The 17,405-nt window shown below is 46.8% G+C and overlaps 1 protein-coding gene across 3 annotated transcripts in view; it reads right to left on the reverse strand.

Annotated features, from left to right (window-relative positions):
• Nucleotides 1-481: 481 nt before the first annotated feature.
• LOC140204957 (guanylate-binding protein 1-like) overlaps nucleotides 482-17,405 on the reverse strand; it is a 36,533-nt gene continuing 19,609 nt past the window's right edge. For 2 of the 3 annotated variants that reach the window (XM_072271974.1, XM_072271972.1), the window contains 9 exons: nucleotides 12,591-12,824; nucleotides 11,956-12,083; nucleotides 11,284-11,393; nucleotides 8,138-8,325; nucleotides 7,263-7,508; nucleotides 5,501-5,778; nucleotides 4,899-5,111; nucleotides 3,543-3,645; nucleotides 482-1,302 (listed from right to left, as the gene is read on the reverse strand). In XM_072271974.1, coding sequence (XP_072128075.1) covers nucleotides 974-1,302; nucleotides 3,543-3,645; nucleotides 4,899-5,111; nucleotides 5,501-5,778; nucleotides 7,263-7,508; nucleotides 8,138-8,325; nucleotides 11,284-11,393; nucleotides 11,956-12,083; nucleotides 12,591-12,801 — 1,806 coding nt within the window. In that variant the 5' untranslated portion in view covers nucleotides 12,802-12,824 and the 3' untranslated portion in view covers nucleotides 482-973. Of the gene's footprint in view, nucleotides 1,303-3,542; nucleotides 3,646-4,898; nucleotides 5,112-5,500; nucleotides 5,779-7,262; nucleotides 7,509-8,137; nucleotides 8,326-11,283; nucleotides 11,394-11,955; nucleotides 12,084-12,590; nucleotides 12,825-17,405 lie in introns of those variants that run through there. The other variant, XM_072271975.1, reaches the window with a different exon arrangement.

Raw genomic sequence — 17,405 nt, forward strand, 5'->3', positions numbered from 1 at the left:
TTTTGGTAATTGAGAAAAGTCTGTGGGCTGTGTGAGGGGATTCAGTCGGTAGGGGAGTTGGTGATGAGGGAGACAGTCTGTGAGATTGTGGAGTGGTTCAGTGGGTGGGGAGAGCTTGTTATTGGAGCGTATGTCCGTCAGCTGGGGGAGAGGATTCAGTGAGTTGGGGGGAAGAGTTGGTGATGAGAGAGAGCGTACATGGAATGTGCAAAGTGATTCGGTGGGAGGTTGGGGAGTTGGTAATTGCTGAGATTGTCCGTGAGCTGTGGGGGTCTGTTCAGTGGATGGTGTGAGAGTGATTGGGCAAAGCGTACATGGGCTGTGTGAGGGGGTTTGGTAGGTGAGGACAGTCGGTGATAGGGGAGATTGTCCATGGGCTGTGGGAGGGGGTTCGGTAGGTGAGGACAGTTGGTGATAGGGGAGATTGTCCATGGGCTGTGGCGGGGGGGGGGGGTTCAGTAGGTGAGGACAGTCGGTGATGGGGGAGAATGTCCATGGGCTGTGTGAGGGAGTTTCATGGGTGGAGGAGTCAGTGATGGGGGACAGTTTCCATGGGGTGTGGGAGGGGATTTAGTGAGTGGGGGTGAGTGTGCATGGACTGTGGTAGGGGATTAAGTCAGTGGGGAGAGTCGGTCATGGGTGAGAGTGTCCGTGGGCTGTGTGAGGGGATTTAGTGAGTGGGACATATTACACTGGCTCAGTCACATCCCTGGGATTCTGAGATTCACCAGCTGGAATCTGACCCCACTTTAAATGTTTCAGTGTGTGTCTCTGATATCCAGCTGGGGATTGGATGTGGAATGTGTGTGGTGGACAATATTTGGGGTTCAGTTCACTGATCAGACTGGGGAGGGTAGTGGGTGGAAACTGTTCAGGATGTCACAGATTGGTGCTGTGGACACATTTCTAAATGTATGCATTTTTTGACTGCTTTCCTGCTATGGATACAATTTTACCACAGTGTCTACCACAGTTACCTGATGTGAAATAATCTCAGCAGTCTCCTTATGAGTTTCATGAAACTCCATTCTGTTGCCTCTTCATATTTCTTCTTCAGGTACTCGTACATCTGCCAAGCCCTTACTGCATCCTCCATCCTGCCTTCAACTTCATATTTCTTCATCTCACTCCTCATATGCTCCATGGCTTCCTTCAGCTCCTCCACACTGCACATTTTACCCTCCTCAAACCTCTTCTTGATCTGCTCCATGATCTCCTTATTCCTGCATTCCTCAAATGCTTTCCTCTTCTGCTCCATCTTCTCCCTCTCCTGTTTCACCCTTGAGAGCTCCTCTTCCAAAGCTGACAAAAGGGGCAGAGGATGAATTGGTTAGTCCGTGCAGAGAGTGGTGAAGGGGTCATTTCTCAAGGTGTGTGTGACAGGACATTGACAAGGAGATTCACTCACTGTTCAGCCTAAGACAACACACAGAAAATGCTGGAGGAACTCAGCAGGTCAGGCAGCATCTATGGAAATGAATAGATAATTAATGTTTCACCTGAGTTCTGATTTCAGGACTGAGGAGGAAGGGGGAAGATGTCAGAATAAAAAAGTGGGGGAGGGGAAAGATACTAGCTGGAACGTGATAGGTGAATGCAGGTAAGTAAAGAAGGTCAAGGGCTGGAGAGGAAGCAATCTGATAGGTGAAGAGAGTGGACTATCGGAGAAGGGGAAGGAGGAGGGAACCCAGGGGTTAGTAATAGGCAGGTGAGAAGAAGTAAAAGGTCAGAGTGAGGAACAGAGGAAAGAGTGGGAAAAGTTTGTTTACCCGAAGGAGAAATCGATATTCATGCCATCAGGTTAGAGTCTTCCCAGATGGAATATTAGGTGTTGTTCCTCTACTCTGAGCATCGCCTTTTCTTGGCACAAGAGGAGGCTATAGGCCGGCAAGTCAGAATGGGAATGGGAATTCTAATTAAAATGTTTGGCCATTGGGAATTCCTGCTTGTGGCAGGTAGTGCGGAGGTGCTCAACAAAGCAGTCTCCCAATTTACAATGGTCTCACCAATCTAGAGGCCACATCAGGAGCACCAGACACAATAGATGACCCCAGCAGAATTGCAGGTGAAGTTTTGCCTCATGTGGAAGGACAGTCCTGAATGGAGATGATGGTGGAGGTGTATGGGCAGGTGTAGTACTTGGACTGCTTGCAGGGTTAAGTGCCAGGTGGGAAATATTTGGGAGCAGGGGGAGGGGTTGGAGAGACAAATGGATAAGGGAATCGTGGAGGGAGTAATCCTTGCAGAAGGTGGAGGGAGAGGACGGTAAATATATGTTTAGTGGTAGGATCCCTTTGGAGATAGCGGAAGTTGCAGAAGATGATGTGTTGGATGCAGAGACTCCTGGGTGATAGGTAAGGACAAGAGGAACTCTATCATTGTTAAACCCGCAGGAAGATGGGGTAAGTGTGGACCCCAGCTCCCCAACTACCATAAGTGCCTGTCCCCCTCCAGGCAGAAGCCACTCATAGCTGACACGTGCATTCCTCTCTCTGCAGTTGGTGTCCCAAACCCACCAGCTTGTTCCATCTTCAACACAATCTTAACCCCAGGATCAGTGGTGGAGGACTCCTGAGACACCTCAGGGGAATCTGGACCTCTTGCTGACCAGAGGGGAGAGACCCTCTCCACGACAGGCATGAGACTGAAGGATGGATCATTATTCCTGGCTCTGGAAGTCCATACAGAGCCACATCCTGAAGTAGAGAGGAGCAAGTCTCCTCACTGCAACCCTTTGTACAGTCTCTGAGACCTGGTAAACAAGTCCATGGAAAATATTCCTCATTCAGAAATGGGCAGCTCTTGGCTTACTCTGGAGTCTGAACAGAAAACACAACCTTTATAGTCTGCGTCCTCGTCGTTACCCCATTCACTGCCCCAGCAGCATCACTGGGAGGTCTCCCAACCACAGGAGCATCCTTACTCTACCTCATGAGAGGGTTCAGTGTCCCACGGCCTTTTTCCATTTCCATCACCCACAACCAAGATCGGGGTAAATGCTGGAGTCTGACTCCTGCAGCCATCATCCCACCATGCAGCCCGGCTTTCTAATCTACGCTATCAAACTCCTCTGTCACTCTGTGATATTTTCCCTTGTTTCGGCATAATACACCAGGTTTTGGATCAAACTATTGACTCTCCATTTGTATAAATGTAGGTACTTATGCTCGAGTTCCACTTACATCATATGCCAAGCCCTTCTGTTTCCTCTGCACCTATATCTCTTCAACAAGGATTACCCACTCCTCACTGATAACCCCTACTTCAGCCTCAAATCTAGCTCCTACTATTGGGCACCCTAATCTGATTTCTGTTCATGTTCTTCGAGAGACCCAACACCAACTTCTTCATGTGAACATGTCCAAGAACATCAGCACAGCCCTCCCTGATCTCACTGTGACTTTGCTGCTTCTGATGAGCTCTGAGGTGAAGTACCCAGCAAGAGTGTATCACATTTTTAGTTTTCAGACTTGAAGAGTTAATTTTAAATATACAGATACACCCTGACCAAAATATCTTGAACATTTTGTTTATTTTCTCACCAGAGACACGCTTTTGTTCCTCCGTCAGCCTGCTGTCCATTTTCTGTACATGGTCTAGATGAGGTTTTTCCTCTTCCAGGAAGTGGGTGAGGACAGCACACCACTACAGAGAAGAGAAGATACAATCATTCATGTCCAACTCTCTCCCATCGCAGCAGTCCACAGGAGACCAAAAGAGATCAAATAACTAGTGCTGGGGACTGATAAACAATTAAGGAGCTCCTCTTACCAATCTACAGGAAGTTGGTAAAACCACAACTGGAAACTGTGTACAATTTATATCAGGGCTTTGAATGAAGGCAGAATCCTTTTTTTTCAATGACACAAGGCTAAATTGTAAAAATGACGCACACAGGTGACAACGAGTACAGGGAATTGATTGTGTGAATGGACAAGGATCAGGCAAATCGAGTACAATGTGGGATAATGCGAAATATCTATTGTGGCAGAAAGATAAATAGTAGCATATTATCCAAATGGGAGAATTTGCGAAGTTCTGAGATGCAGAGGGATCCTAGTGCAAGATTTGCAAAATGTTTGTGTGCAATTAAGTGGGAGAGGTGGAGTGTGTAACAAAATCAGAAGGGGAATACTTCAGTTATATCTGGTTTTGGTGAGATGACATCTGGAATATGGACAGTATAGATCTGCTTTAACACTAATACACTGGACACAGATTAGAGATGGGTCTTAGACTGATACCTGGTAACACAGATTACCTTTTTCAAGAAGGTAGGACAGGCTGGGTCTAGACACTTCTGTGGGAAAGCCCAGAACTAGGAGTCACAGACTGGATGGTTAATATAGGCAAGAAGGTCATGAGTCACAAAGCTGAGTGAGATAAACAGGTAGCTTGATCAACGGAGTTATGAGACAAGCATTTTTCTCTCGACGCATGATTAACTTTTTTGAACTCTCCATTGGAACTCAGTGGAAGCAGAGAGTTAGGATTTTTAAGGGAGAGATTGGAAGGCCCTTGAAAACTAGGATTAAAGATAATTCCCACAGCCCCATTACTGACTCTCCAACCACTGAATCCCCTCTAGCATCCCATGAACATCTCCCCATCACAAACTCTCCTGACCCACGAAATTCCCTCCCACAGCCTCACAGGAACTGACCCCACCCACTGAAAATCCTCCCACAACCTTTAACACTCATTCCTCGGTTATAGACCTAATCTACCCAGTTAATCCCATTCCAGATGATACGGAGAGTGGAAATCAAATTCAATTTTGTTAGGTTAATGGAAGAAGGTGGTGGTGGGGGGAAATTTTCTGAATCCATGTAAGGCAGGGGAAGGAAAAGTCATGAGAATTGAAAAGTGAATGTCTTGCTGTAAAATATTGAACACACCTCCATTTCATCCTTGGTCTTTTCTTCATACCCCTTGATGGCCTTATCAAGATCCTTCTTCAGCTCCTGGAAACAACCAGGTCTCAGGTAATGTTCAGATGTCAGGTTTTCTTTTATTGATGACATTACTTTTTTTAGATGTCTCTCACATGCCTCTTGTGACTTTTTCTTTATCCTGCCCATGAGAGACTCGTAAGTAGTACTCATTGTCTCCTGGGAATGAAGGAAAGATGTACAGTAATCTAGGAAACAAAGTATTGTACACTGACCAGTGTCTCGCAGTCCCTCTCTCTCAGGGGTATATCTGCACACAAACTATATATCTGAGTCGCTGTCTCTCAGAGAGAGATCTGTACACTGACCACTGTCTCTCAGTCAATCTCTCTCATTCAGACATCTGTACACTAATTATATCTCTGAATCACTCTCTCTCAGGGAGAGATCTACACACTGATCAGGAGTGACCTGTATACAAACCAGTGTCTCTCAGTCCCTCATGTTCAGGATAATATCTGTGCTCCTTGTCTCTCACTCTTAAGGGTTGGATCCAGGGATATTGTACAGTTGAGACAGTTGGAAATCACTGAAGATTAGAAGCTCACCTCCAGCTGTTCGATGTGTTTGCCACTGTTGTTCATACATCTTTTGTGGAAGATACTGAATGCCGCTTTGCTCTTCATATGGTAATAATCTATGAGTTTGCTCATAGTAACATCGTCAGATTCTGAGAATTTTTTCATTTCATCATCATAGAATTTCAGGGCTTCATCTAATGCTGCTTGGTTTTCCACGTTCATTAATTTGGCGACACAGCTGTCCACACACGGTAGGACCCCTTCTTCCATCATGCCCACGTACATCTTCGTCAATTCAACAAATCCTGTGTGGTATGTTTCTGGAGGTCAGTGCCTGGGGATCTGATCACACTCTCAATTCCCACTCTCCATATCACAATGAACCCAACCCATTCTCATTCACTTCCAATGGGATCCCATTCCCTCCAATTCTCTCCCATCATTCCTACTCCCAATAAGACCTACCCCTTTCCCATTCAATGCCACAGTCCACGCTGCTAATGGGACCCCAACCTTTCTCATTCAATCCCACAGACTATATTTCCAATGGGACCCTACCCCTTTCCCATTCAAACACACAGTTCATATTCCCAATGGGTCCCCACACCTCCCCATTCACTTGTAGTGAACTCCATCTCTTTACAGTCACTTCTACCCTCTACGCACATGCTGGAATCCCACACCATCCCACTCATTCCCAATGGGATCCCAACCCCTTCCCATTCACTTCCCTCGTATACACGTTTCTAATGGCATCCAATTCCCTTCCCATTCAGTCCCACTGTCCACATTCCCATATACTCTGATAGTATGTTCCCATTCCAGGTGAGGGTTTCAGACCAAGAGCTTTCACCAGGGCTGGAAAGGAAGACGATAAATCAGGATAGGAAGGTGGGAGAGAAAGAAGTCCAAGGTGGCAGGTGATAGGTTAAACCTGGAGAGGAGGAGGGAGTGAAGTAAAGAACTGGGAAGTTGATTGGTGAAAGTGATAAAGGGCTGGAGTAGAGGGGATGTGGTAGGAGATGACTGAAGATCATGGAATAAAAGAAAGGGAAGGAGCAACAGAGGGAAGTGATGGGCAGGTAAGACATTTGCGAAATCTATCTTCATGCCATCAGGTTGGAGACTACGCAGACAGAATATAGCCTGGCCCCCTCGGGGCAAAAGAGGCCATGGACAGACAGGTTGGATTGGAATGAGAAGTAGGATTGAAATAGGTGGCCAAAAGGAAATCTCGCCTTTTGTGGCGGACGGAGTGAAGGTGCTCAACATGATTGCATGAGCATCAATTTCTTGAACTCCAGTAATCCCCCCCCACTCATCTCCTTCACCATTCCCCATTCTTTCTTCCCTCTCACACTTTCCTTTCACCTCTCCATCACCTCCTTCTGGTGTTCCAATCCCTTCCCCTTCAACCATGCTCTTCAGTCCTCTCCAATCAGGTTCACGCTTTTCCTGCCTTCATCTCTTTCACCAATCGACTTCCCAGCTCTTTTCTTCACCCCTCCCCCTCTCCCAGTTTCACCTATCACCTGTCAACTTGTACTTTTTCCTCTTCTCCCTTCCCCCATTTTCTTATTCTGATTTCGCCCATCCCTTTCCAGTCCTGATGAAGGGTCTTGGCACGAAACATCAACTGTTTACTCTTTTCCATAGATGTTGCCTGGCCTGCTGAATTCCTCCAGCTTTTTGTGTGTGTTGCTTTGGATTTCCAGCATCTGCAGATTTTCTCATGCCAGGTTAGTGTGTTATACTGAAGAGAGGTGGGAGGTTTTGCCCGGTTACTCACTCCTGCCCGTGACCAGCTGACCCCCAAGAACTCTCTTGACTTTCTTGTGGGCGTGAATGTAATCGATGAGCTTCTGCCGCTCCGTAACAAAATCCTCATCCAGATCCTTGTCCTCCAGTTCCTGGAGATACTTGAGTTTCTTCCAGTCTGTGGGAGGTCGAAATGCAAAGCAGCAACGCGAGGGAAAATGGTCACGGATACACCTGCGGAGTTCATTATATTCCTTGTCCTGTTCACTGCTCTCACCTGTAAAAAAGAACCAGGAATCACCCTTACTGAGTCTGTTCTCCCATTCCCAACATGGTGACTGTTACCCACAGGGCTGTGGGGAGGAATAGGGGAAGGACAGGAAGGAAACAGAGGGGAGGCAGTTTGCGAGATCTGATGGTGAGGGACAGGATGTGTGGGAGGGGCATCAAGTGCATTGTAGTTGGGTCATGGGTGACTTGTCATGGGGGGGAATGATGTGACATTGAAAGGGTAGTCGAGGGTCATACTGATTGAGGGGTGTGTGTCCTGTGACACCCTGCCAATCAAATGAAACTCTGATGGGAAAGCATTGTCAGCTGGGTGAGAGTGGTGCATTTATATCATCAAACCAGAGGACAGTGTACATTGGTGTTAAGTTGTTGCAGGGAATTGTAAGGTAATGTGAATGTGAACAGGGCAGTGGAATGCAGAGTAAGTGGGGAATGAGAGGTGTGAAGGGGCTGGGAAACACTGGACTGTGTGTGTGCACAGATTCTCAAAGGTAACAGATTGCCCCTTCCTCCACCACCCCCTCACACACTAAATTCAACCCTGCTCCCTCCCTTCTCTGGCCCCTTTCCAAGTTCACCCTATCTCCTCAGAGACTGGCACTGTCACATACTCACTGTCCGTCAGTTGCAGACTGTGCTCTACGTACTCATTCAGAGTCACAGGTTTTCCATCGATCTCTAGGTCCAGAGTGAAATCACGAATCAACCAGACAAATTCAGGGAAGAAACGGACAAAGTCCCATCTGTCACAGTCATCGGGCTGAGACTTCATCTGGATCAGCTTAGACTGTTCAGTCACAAAACTGGGAGCAACATCAAGGAAAAGGAATGAAGGGTTGGCAGGAAAGTAGTGAGGAATATCAGTCACTGTTCAGATCTGCACCCGAGACAGATACACTGAGAGACACTAGTCAGTTTAAAAATGAGAGAGGGAGGCAGAGAGAGAGAGAGGGGGGAGGAGAGAGAGAGAGGAGGGAGAGGAGGGGAGAGAGAGGAGGGGAGAGAGGGGGGAGTGAGGGGGAGAGAGAGAGGGGGAGGGGGAGGGGGGAGAGAGGGAGGGAGACTTGTCAGAGTACATCTCTGCCCTTTAGAGAGAGAGACTGACAGAGTGTGCTCAGAGATGCCTGTCATTATGGAGATATCTCACTGAGAGAGACAGACTGAGAGACACTGGTCAGTGTACAGATCTTCCTCTTGGTAAGATGGACTGAAACACTGGCCAGTGTACAGATCTCCCACTCAGCAAAATGGACTGAAACACTGGCTGGTGTACAGACCTCCCCTTGGCAAGATGGACTGAAACAGTGGTCAGTGTACAGATCTCCCCCTCAGAAAGAGGGTGACTAAGAGACACATGTCATTGTGGAGATAGCTCCCTGAGAGAGGGGGTCTCGATGAGTAAAAGGCAAAGCTGCTGGTAATTGAGAACCCTGGATGTCAAGAAGTATTGTAACTTTGCTCAGGAAAACAGGAGGTGTCTTCATCCAGATAGAGGCAGATGGGATCAAGTGAATCATTGAATAGATATAGAGGAGGCCAGAGTAAACTCAAGGTGGAGATTTGGAGGGCAAAAGGGAGAATGAGGTAACTTTAGCTAAGAAAATTGAGGAGAATTCTAAGTGATTTTACAAATATATTAATGAAAGAACAGTAACATGGGAGTGAATAGGGCCCCTGAAAGATGGAAATGTATTTGTGGAACTGCCAGAGATGGGCACAGTTCTCAAGCATTATTTCACTGTCACAGAGGACAGTGAAGAGGAGTACCAGCAAGTACAATGGAATCTCAGTCAGTTGGGCAGCTGGGCTCAGGAATGTCAAATGGAATTCAGGTAAGTATGTAGTGTTATGTACCCCTAGGGTTCATATTTTCTGTGGACTGTCACTTTAAAACGTCGGTAGAATGAGACTGACTTTTGGACACTGTTTGAGCTGCTCCAGAGAGAGAGAGAGAGAGAGAGAGAGAGAGAGGTGGAGTTATTTGATGGACAATTGATGTTATGGTTTCTCTGCAGCTTGTTTTGAATATACAAGGACGCTGCCTGCTTGTGAGTTCCTACAGACAGAGAACAACAAGCAGCTCGTGAGTCGCCATGGTGACTGACGGCGGTGTCAATTGATGAACAGCTGGTGTTCAACATGCTTGAATAAATACAAGGTCAGCTGATTGTCTGACAGACACACACGGATTCGGACACTGGATGAGTTGTGTGTGCTCACAGGAAGGTGGGTTTTGGAGGATCGATCAGGAGAATCGATCAGTGGCTCTCACAGTGTGTAAAGGGGTGACCGGTGGAAAGTTATCAGTGTGTCCAACCCTCACCTGGGTGGATGACTTTACCACAGAAGATGGTCTCCTTTTTGCGGTCACATTCGGTGACTTTAAAGGATTTCGGAGGACAACGGAGGATCGACGGCATCGGCTTACTTGGACAACCACAACACCTCTCTCTCTCCAACACTACTCAACTCAATAACACGAACTGAACTGACTTCATTTACCCATCATTGTAAGACTGTATCCATTACCTCCTAAACTTGAAGAAGCTTGGCTTTTATATTTACACACCTGTATATGCATAAATTCTGCTAACCTGTTTGATTTATCTGATTTTTATATTACTGTATTGTGTAGTTACTAATAAAATAGCTTTACGTAACAGCAATACCAGACTCCAGGTGTGTTCCATTTCTGCTGGTTCTTTTAACCCGTTACGGAGTACGTAACAGTAGAGTTACATTTTGGAAGGACTATTCAGTGTAGGACTTCTACATTGATTGCAGGGGCTCCAGGCACATTTGCACAACAGGAAGAACTCAGTGTAGAGGTGCAGGAGTCCCTTAAAGGGGACTTGCATGTAGAGAGGATAGGGGTGTGCAGAAAGTTTTTAGCATACTGGTGTTCATCAGTTAGTGTGCTAAGTTTGAAGTGGGTGGTTACACTTTGATTGTACAGAATGTTGGTGTAGTCACACTTGCAGTACCGTGTACAGTTCTGATTATGCAGTTATAGCAAAGATGTGATTAAACCAGAAAGAGAGTAAAGAAACATTTGAAGGATGTTGCCAGGAGCCTGGGAACAGAGTGGCCTTTATTCTTTGGAGCATAGAAGATTGAGGGGTAATCTCACAGCTGTAATAACAAAATCATGAAGGGCATTGATAGGGTCAGTGGTCTTTGTTTGCAAGGTTGTGGAAATGAAAACTAAAGGATATAGTATTATGGTTAGAGTGAAATGATTAATAAGAACCTGCGATGTCATTTTTTTTATTGACAAAGGGTGGTGATTATATTGAACGAGCCAGCAGAGGAAGTGGGTGAGGCACGTACATGAGACCCATTTACGAAGTATGTGGACAGGTATGAAGATGACGAGAATTCAGAGGGTTATGGGCACGTGCTGGAAAGCAGGATCAGTTTGAGAATACATTTTAGTCAGTATAGACAAGCATGGCTGACGGGATACTTTTCCTACCGTATAGCTCAATGACTCCATGATTGAGAGACAACAGTGTGCAGATATATGCCAAAAGAAAGGGACAGAGAAATATCAGTCCATGCGCAGATATCCCACTGAGAGAGACAGGGGCTGAGATAAACTGATCAGACTACAATATCTCCCTAAGAGAGTGGGACTGAGAGACATCGGTCACTGTGCAGACATTCCCGAGAGAGGAACTGACAGACACTGGTCACTGTGCAGGTATTCCTGAGAGAGAGGAACTGAAAGACGCTGTACAGATATCATGCTGAAAGGATACTGAAGGTCTTGCAGAGATTGCTGGTCTATTTGTTTTTGACCATTGTAAATGAGGATGCTGCTCAGAAGTATAGCAAGTGTATAGATGGAATTATCATTGTGGCTGTCTCCCTGCAGGTAGAACAGAGCAGTTAGTGAGAGCTTTTGCTCAGAGATGAGTCGAATAAATAAGCATCCCATTTCTGGACATTTCTTGCTCAGTGTTTACGGAGGTTAGTGGGTGAGGCTTCCCTCCACAGCATCCTTCCTGTCAATGCCACCAGTGACAGATGTATGGCCAAGGGAAGCCTTACAGACCGAGTCTCAGCCAGTGCTCACCAATACAGTGCTGGAGGAGAGCACACTGTCATGGTACCTTAACATCCTTTTCATTTGGGAGGATGGGGATGGGAATTGGTGTGGATCGGACAGGAAGTGGAGTGGGTAATGGTCTTGGATCACATACAGTTCCAATGAAAAATATGGCAGAATTATGGCAGAATATGTACCTGTAATGACAATGTTAGTTAATCAACAAATTTAATTAAGTTTAACTTTGAGCATTTAACCATCCAAACTGCCTCTGGTGAGATTTGAACTCTGGTCTGTGGATCATTCCTCTGTCTGTGGGTTACCCAATTGGTAATGAACCCACTGTTCTCAGGAGGAGGATAGTTGTGAGGGAGGGACTGACCTTCTTGGGATCTCCCAGACCCTCAGTGTCCAACAACAGGAGGACCTCATTGGGTCTCTGAGGGAGGGATCGACACCACATCCAGATTCCTTTGGTGTGAGCCTGGACGGTCGAATTCACTGAGAATCCTGCCGAGGGAGAGAGAGAGAGAGAGAGAGGCAGAGAGGTAAACTTTGCAAGAACATAGGCGGATCTATGATCTTCCATAGCCCAAAGACATGCAGTTTCTGAGTACCCAATCCGTAGTTAGTGAGGGTTAGGCAGAATTGTTGGGAACATGTGAAGAATAAAATTGGATTGTTGTAGAATTCGTGAAAAAGAACGATTGATGGTTGGCACAGAGTCAGTTTTACAGCAAGTAACTCTGGTCGCCATTAATGAGGCCAGTTTGCTCTCTGCATCTGAGATACGAAGCAAGCATGCAGTTTAAATTCCCTAGGTCTCGCTAGATCCATTGTCCAAAACAGTGATGGGAACACCAACATAAACAGATGTCTCCAGTAAATCTCCCACTACTGACAGCTTGACAATGCAAGTGTGCTCTGTGTGTCCCAGGTCTCAGGGTAATTTCTGCAAGACAGATAGTAAACAGAGGTGAAAGGTTAGAGGTGGAAGTTTACAGCCACTGCCCTTACCATTCTTGTCTCCTGCAAGACAGTTCATGAGGTAGGACTTCCCTGTACGAGCAGCACCAACCACAGCCACAACAACCATTGGATCCTCGATGGACTGGAGGACCTTCAGAGCATCTGGGTTAAGTTGCAGCTTCCCGTCCCTGTTATAAACCAGCTGCAAGGGTTTCTCCATTTTCAGCTTGTGGGCAACAGTGTCTCCGGTTACTGACATCAGACAGTCCTTTCCCGAAATGTCTACAAAGTCAGAGCAAGGGAATCACACGCTGATTGAATCAGAATAAATGTAACAGACAAAATACAGAGCACGTCAGCAAAACAGCTGCATCTTAATCCTGAGCCCCTGGAGTAGATCCCAAACCTTAATTTACACACTGGAATCTGATACTTACAGTACATACCAATCCCGAAAACCAGGGATTGTAACCCAGCCTCTACATCACTACCGAGATCTGTTATTTCATATATACTCCCTCTGAACACCTAGAACTCCCTATGGCCTATAACGCACACCTAGGAATCTGTTATTCAACATATAATCTCCCCAAATCCCTGCATTAGATTCATACCTCTAAAGCACTCCCAGTGATCTGTTTATTTTCTATATAGAAACCTCCAAAACCCTGGATTATGTCTCAGCCTGTAGCTCACTCCTGTCTGTTGTTGTACAATATAAAACCCCAGCCCAGGGAATCTGCTGTGATATTGTCATGGTCCTGACTGAACAGCAGCAGACATCCAAGATCCAGCGCTCCAATTCCCCAGAGTATGGTTATCTGCCACTGTCCCTCAGAGACTCAGACTGCCAAGTATTGCTGGCACATTCCTCCATGGAACATCCGTACTTCTAGGCCTCATGCTGAACACTCAGTGCTCAATCATAGGAGTTATGTTTCTAGTACCACTGTTTGTGATTTTTGCCTTTGGATTTTGTTTGTATCATCTTGCTTATTTTGAGTCTGAATTAATTCTGGACCTTACTCTGCACTTGGGTTAATCACCATCCATAGGTCTCTCGTTACAGCACGATTGAGCTATCATGAACACAGCAGAGTACGCATGTCTGCAAACCACATCGGCCTACCAGGGAGCAACTGTAGGCAGACCTGACAACATGCTTCAGGAGCTCCTCACCACTCTGCAGAAACTCTCATACTCCAGCAGGCAGTATCCAAGTTCAGCCGGAGTGGCTGCCAGTTCCAGGCCTGTTCAAGCTAGAGACTGTCAATAATCATCTATCCCTCATCAGGAAGGCCTCAAAGCCCCCTGCTTCTTTCTTGCCAAAAAAAACACAGCCAATTCTCCTCCACCACCACCCTCCTCTGTCTGACAGAACTGGTCCTCATCCTGAAATTTTTTTTCCCTTCAGCTCCTCCAGTTTGCAGTTCCTGATCTTTCCAGTTACTGTTCTATAGATTTTTTAAGCATGCCCACAGGAAAATAATCTCAGGGTTGTATGTGCTGACATCTATGTACACTGATAATACACTTAGTTTGAACTTTGAATGCCCACTTTCGTTAAACCCAAGGGGTAGCTATGGACACTTGCATGGGTCTGCCTCGTTGTCGGCTATGTAGAACAGTTTAAGTTTGAAACCTTGCCCAGTTTTACTCCTCAACTCCTCCTCCACATCACTGATGACCGTGTTGGCGCAGCTTCCTGTACCCATACTGAGCTTGTCAATTTTATCAATATTGCCTCCGTTACGTACCCCGTAACTGGGTTGCCAAACCAGCAGAAATGTATCACTCAGTTGGAGTCTGGATTACTAGAACTAAGAAAGTTTTATTAAAGAAACAAGCAACACAGTAATCGAAAGGGTAATAAATGCAACAGTTCAGCAATGATAAACACACATATGCACAGAATTAAGATAACAGCATCAATCAAGCTCTATCGTTGTCTAGGGGTAAATGACTGATTTCAAAGTGACACAAAGTTTAGTCCAATTTAGTTCAGTTCGCAGTAATTGTTGCCATGGCAATGGACAACGTGGGGGGAGAGAGAGAGAGAACGGGAACGACTGATCATTCAGAACGGCTTCCACTCACAGACCGGCGATATTGCTCACAAGCAGCTTTCGGGCGAGTCCTTTGTGATGTCACCTGAGGTCACCGACTGTGACCCCTCCTCCAGATGCAGTCGATCCTCTGCAGTGAACCCGGCACCCAAGCAAGGGTGGACACACACCGGGTTCCCGCTGATCGTACCTTTCCACCCTGTGCGTTTAAGGCTGATCCCCCGATCAGCCGTCCAAGAGCTTCCCACCGACTCGTGAGAGGCGCACCGCTTCCAGGGTCTCGTTACCTCGAGTGTCGTGTGTGTCCTGCCTTAGTGAACCTGTCCCTTTTTATCCCCCTGCTGGGGTATCGCCTGTCCATCACTTCAAACAGTTCAGGGTTCAAAGGGGGAGCCGCTCTAGACAGCTCTCTCTCCTGTCCCTTCATTACACATCTCCAGATCGCCTGTCCATCACTTCAAACAGTTCAGGGTTCAAAGGGGGAGCCGCTCTAGACAGCTCTCTCCCGTCCCTTCATTACACATCTCCAGATGCTGCTTCATTGTTCCTTATCTCTCCCTCCCCTGAGGACAGGTGGCAGACCAACTGCTGATGCCACTGGTGCTATCCCAGGCCAGCAAACATCTTAATTTATGTGTATTATCGTCACACTTCCCCCCTTTAAGGATTTTTACCGGGAGGTAAAAATTACAAACATGAATACATTATTTGATACACACACAAATATACATCTTTATCAGCTATTTGGCTAACACAGCGAGTTTGAAGTTGTCAACACCTTGACAGACAGTCAGTAATCACATTTTCCGTCCCTTTTATATGTGCTATTAATAATCCCTTAGACCAGGCTCCAACTCAGCAAACTTCATAGTGGCCAAAAACACTGATGAATTGCGATCAATGTAACCTCTCATTTGGTTTCGTCCTGGACCACAATAACAAGGGTCGTCCCATTCCGACTCAGTTTTCTCTCGCAAGGGCTTAATAGGAGGGGGAGGGGTAGTGACCACAGAGTTATTGCAAAACTTCCTACAGTACCCCACCATCTCCAAGAGCCTTCTGAGGGCCCTCTTGTCTGTCGGGGTTGGGAGGTCAGCGATAGCCTGCACTGTAGCTTGCATCGCTGCCAGCTGCCCCTGTGTCACCACACTTCCCAGATAAGTGACCTTCACGTGGCCGAACTCATTTTTTCCAAGGTTCACTATCAAGCTGGCTTCAGACAGCCGTATTAAATTGCCAATACACACCTCTGTGTTCATCAGCCCTTTAGTCACTGAATTACTCATTATATATGGATGTTGTTTACTAGGCTGACCTATTGTCACAGACACCCCACAACGTCCCAGTTCTTTGCATCGCCTTGGGACAATCAAACACACGGGTGCGAGTCGTTTAAATACTTCTTCTAAAGAGCCGTTTTGTTCGGGGATTAAGGGAGAGACCTTATCAGTAGACCTGGCCAAAACAATAGCCTTCTCCCATCTGATCGATACCATACTAATCTTTTCAAAATGGTTTTTTTCTCTTATCAGGGGGCCCCTAGCATCATTGATTTCCACGCTAACACCGACTAGGTTTGTTAGCATATCAAAAGCCGGTGACCGTCTCAGTTCGCGTCGGTCATGATCAATAACATTCTTCCCCCTGGGCAGCCAGTAAACCTCTTTCATGATTCCACCAACTGTTTCCTCCAGCGCCGCAAAATGTCCACCAGGGGGGTACCTTGTGGGCCAGGTTAAAAATCTCATCCCCATAACTCTTTTGCACCACGCCCCATTCCTCATCTGCGGGTACTGTACTTGATTTCCCTTTCTTCCTTAGCACTTCCTCCTCCGCACAATAGCCTACTAGTTCCCTTGTTAAGGCTGTGTCAGAGAGAGCTGTCTCTGCCAAAACCATCAGCCCCTCGTCTCGCTCTCGCGTCTGCACAAATTCTTTCCTGGCTAATGCTACGTCTGTCCCAGCTCCCTCACTACCTCTTGTCTCACTACACTCCTTCTTTTCATTTTCTACCCCCGTCTCATACAAGGTTGGCAGAAACGTTTCAGCTAAATTTACCACCACAGCCCCATGATGAACCCGTGAGTCCATGGGCGGGGCCTCACTGCTGGCAGGCTGACCTGTCAATCTCACGACTGGGAACACGATTCCCCCGGTGAGGTCATTACCGAGCAAGACTTCCATGCCTTTCATCGGTAATCCGGACCTCACCCTGATCGTGACTAGTCCAGAGACCAGGTTGCTTTGTAAGTGTATCTGGTGCAAAGGGACTGACTCTGTCCCTTCCCCAACACCTTTGACCTTTACCTCCCCAGTCTGGGTCTCTGAGCTAAACTCTAATACACTCTTCAGTATTAGTGACTGACACGCTCCCGTGTCTCTCCAGATCCGCACTGGAACTGGTTTTAACCCCTCCTTCACTGACACCAATCCGGCCGAGATAAACCTCCCGCGCCCTTCCTGAACTTTGGCAGACCTGTCCTTCCCTAGCGGTTCGCTTAACAGCTCGATACAGCCATTCAAAATCGCTGTCTTCCCTTTTCCCGTCTCCTTCTTTGGAGCAAAGCACCTGGATGCAAAGTGTCCGACTTTCCCGCAATTATAACAGACGACCCCAGGAGACTTCCTACCAGACTGCTCCCGGTCTACCTTATCCTTCTCACTAGTCCCCGGCTTACTTTCTGACTTTTCCGGCGGACTTTCCCCACCGTCCTGACTACCCTTCTGGTAGCCTTTACTCGGGGGCAAACTTCATTTTATGCATCGACGCATACTCATCCGCTAACTTAGCAGTTGC

The sequence above is a fragment of the Mobula birostris genome, chromosome 11, assembly GCF_030028105.1.
Source record: "Mobula birostris isolate sMobBir1 chromosome 11, sMobBir1.hap1, whole genome shotgun sequence".
Taxonomy (NCBI): Eukaryota; Metazoa; Chordata; class Chondrichthyes; order Myliobatiformes; family Myliobatidae; genus Mobula; species Mobula birostris.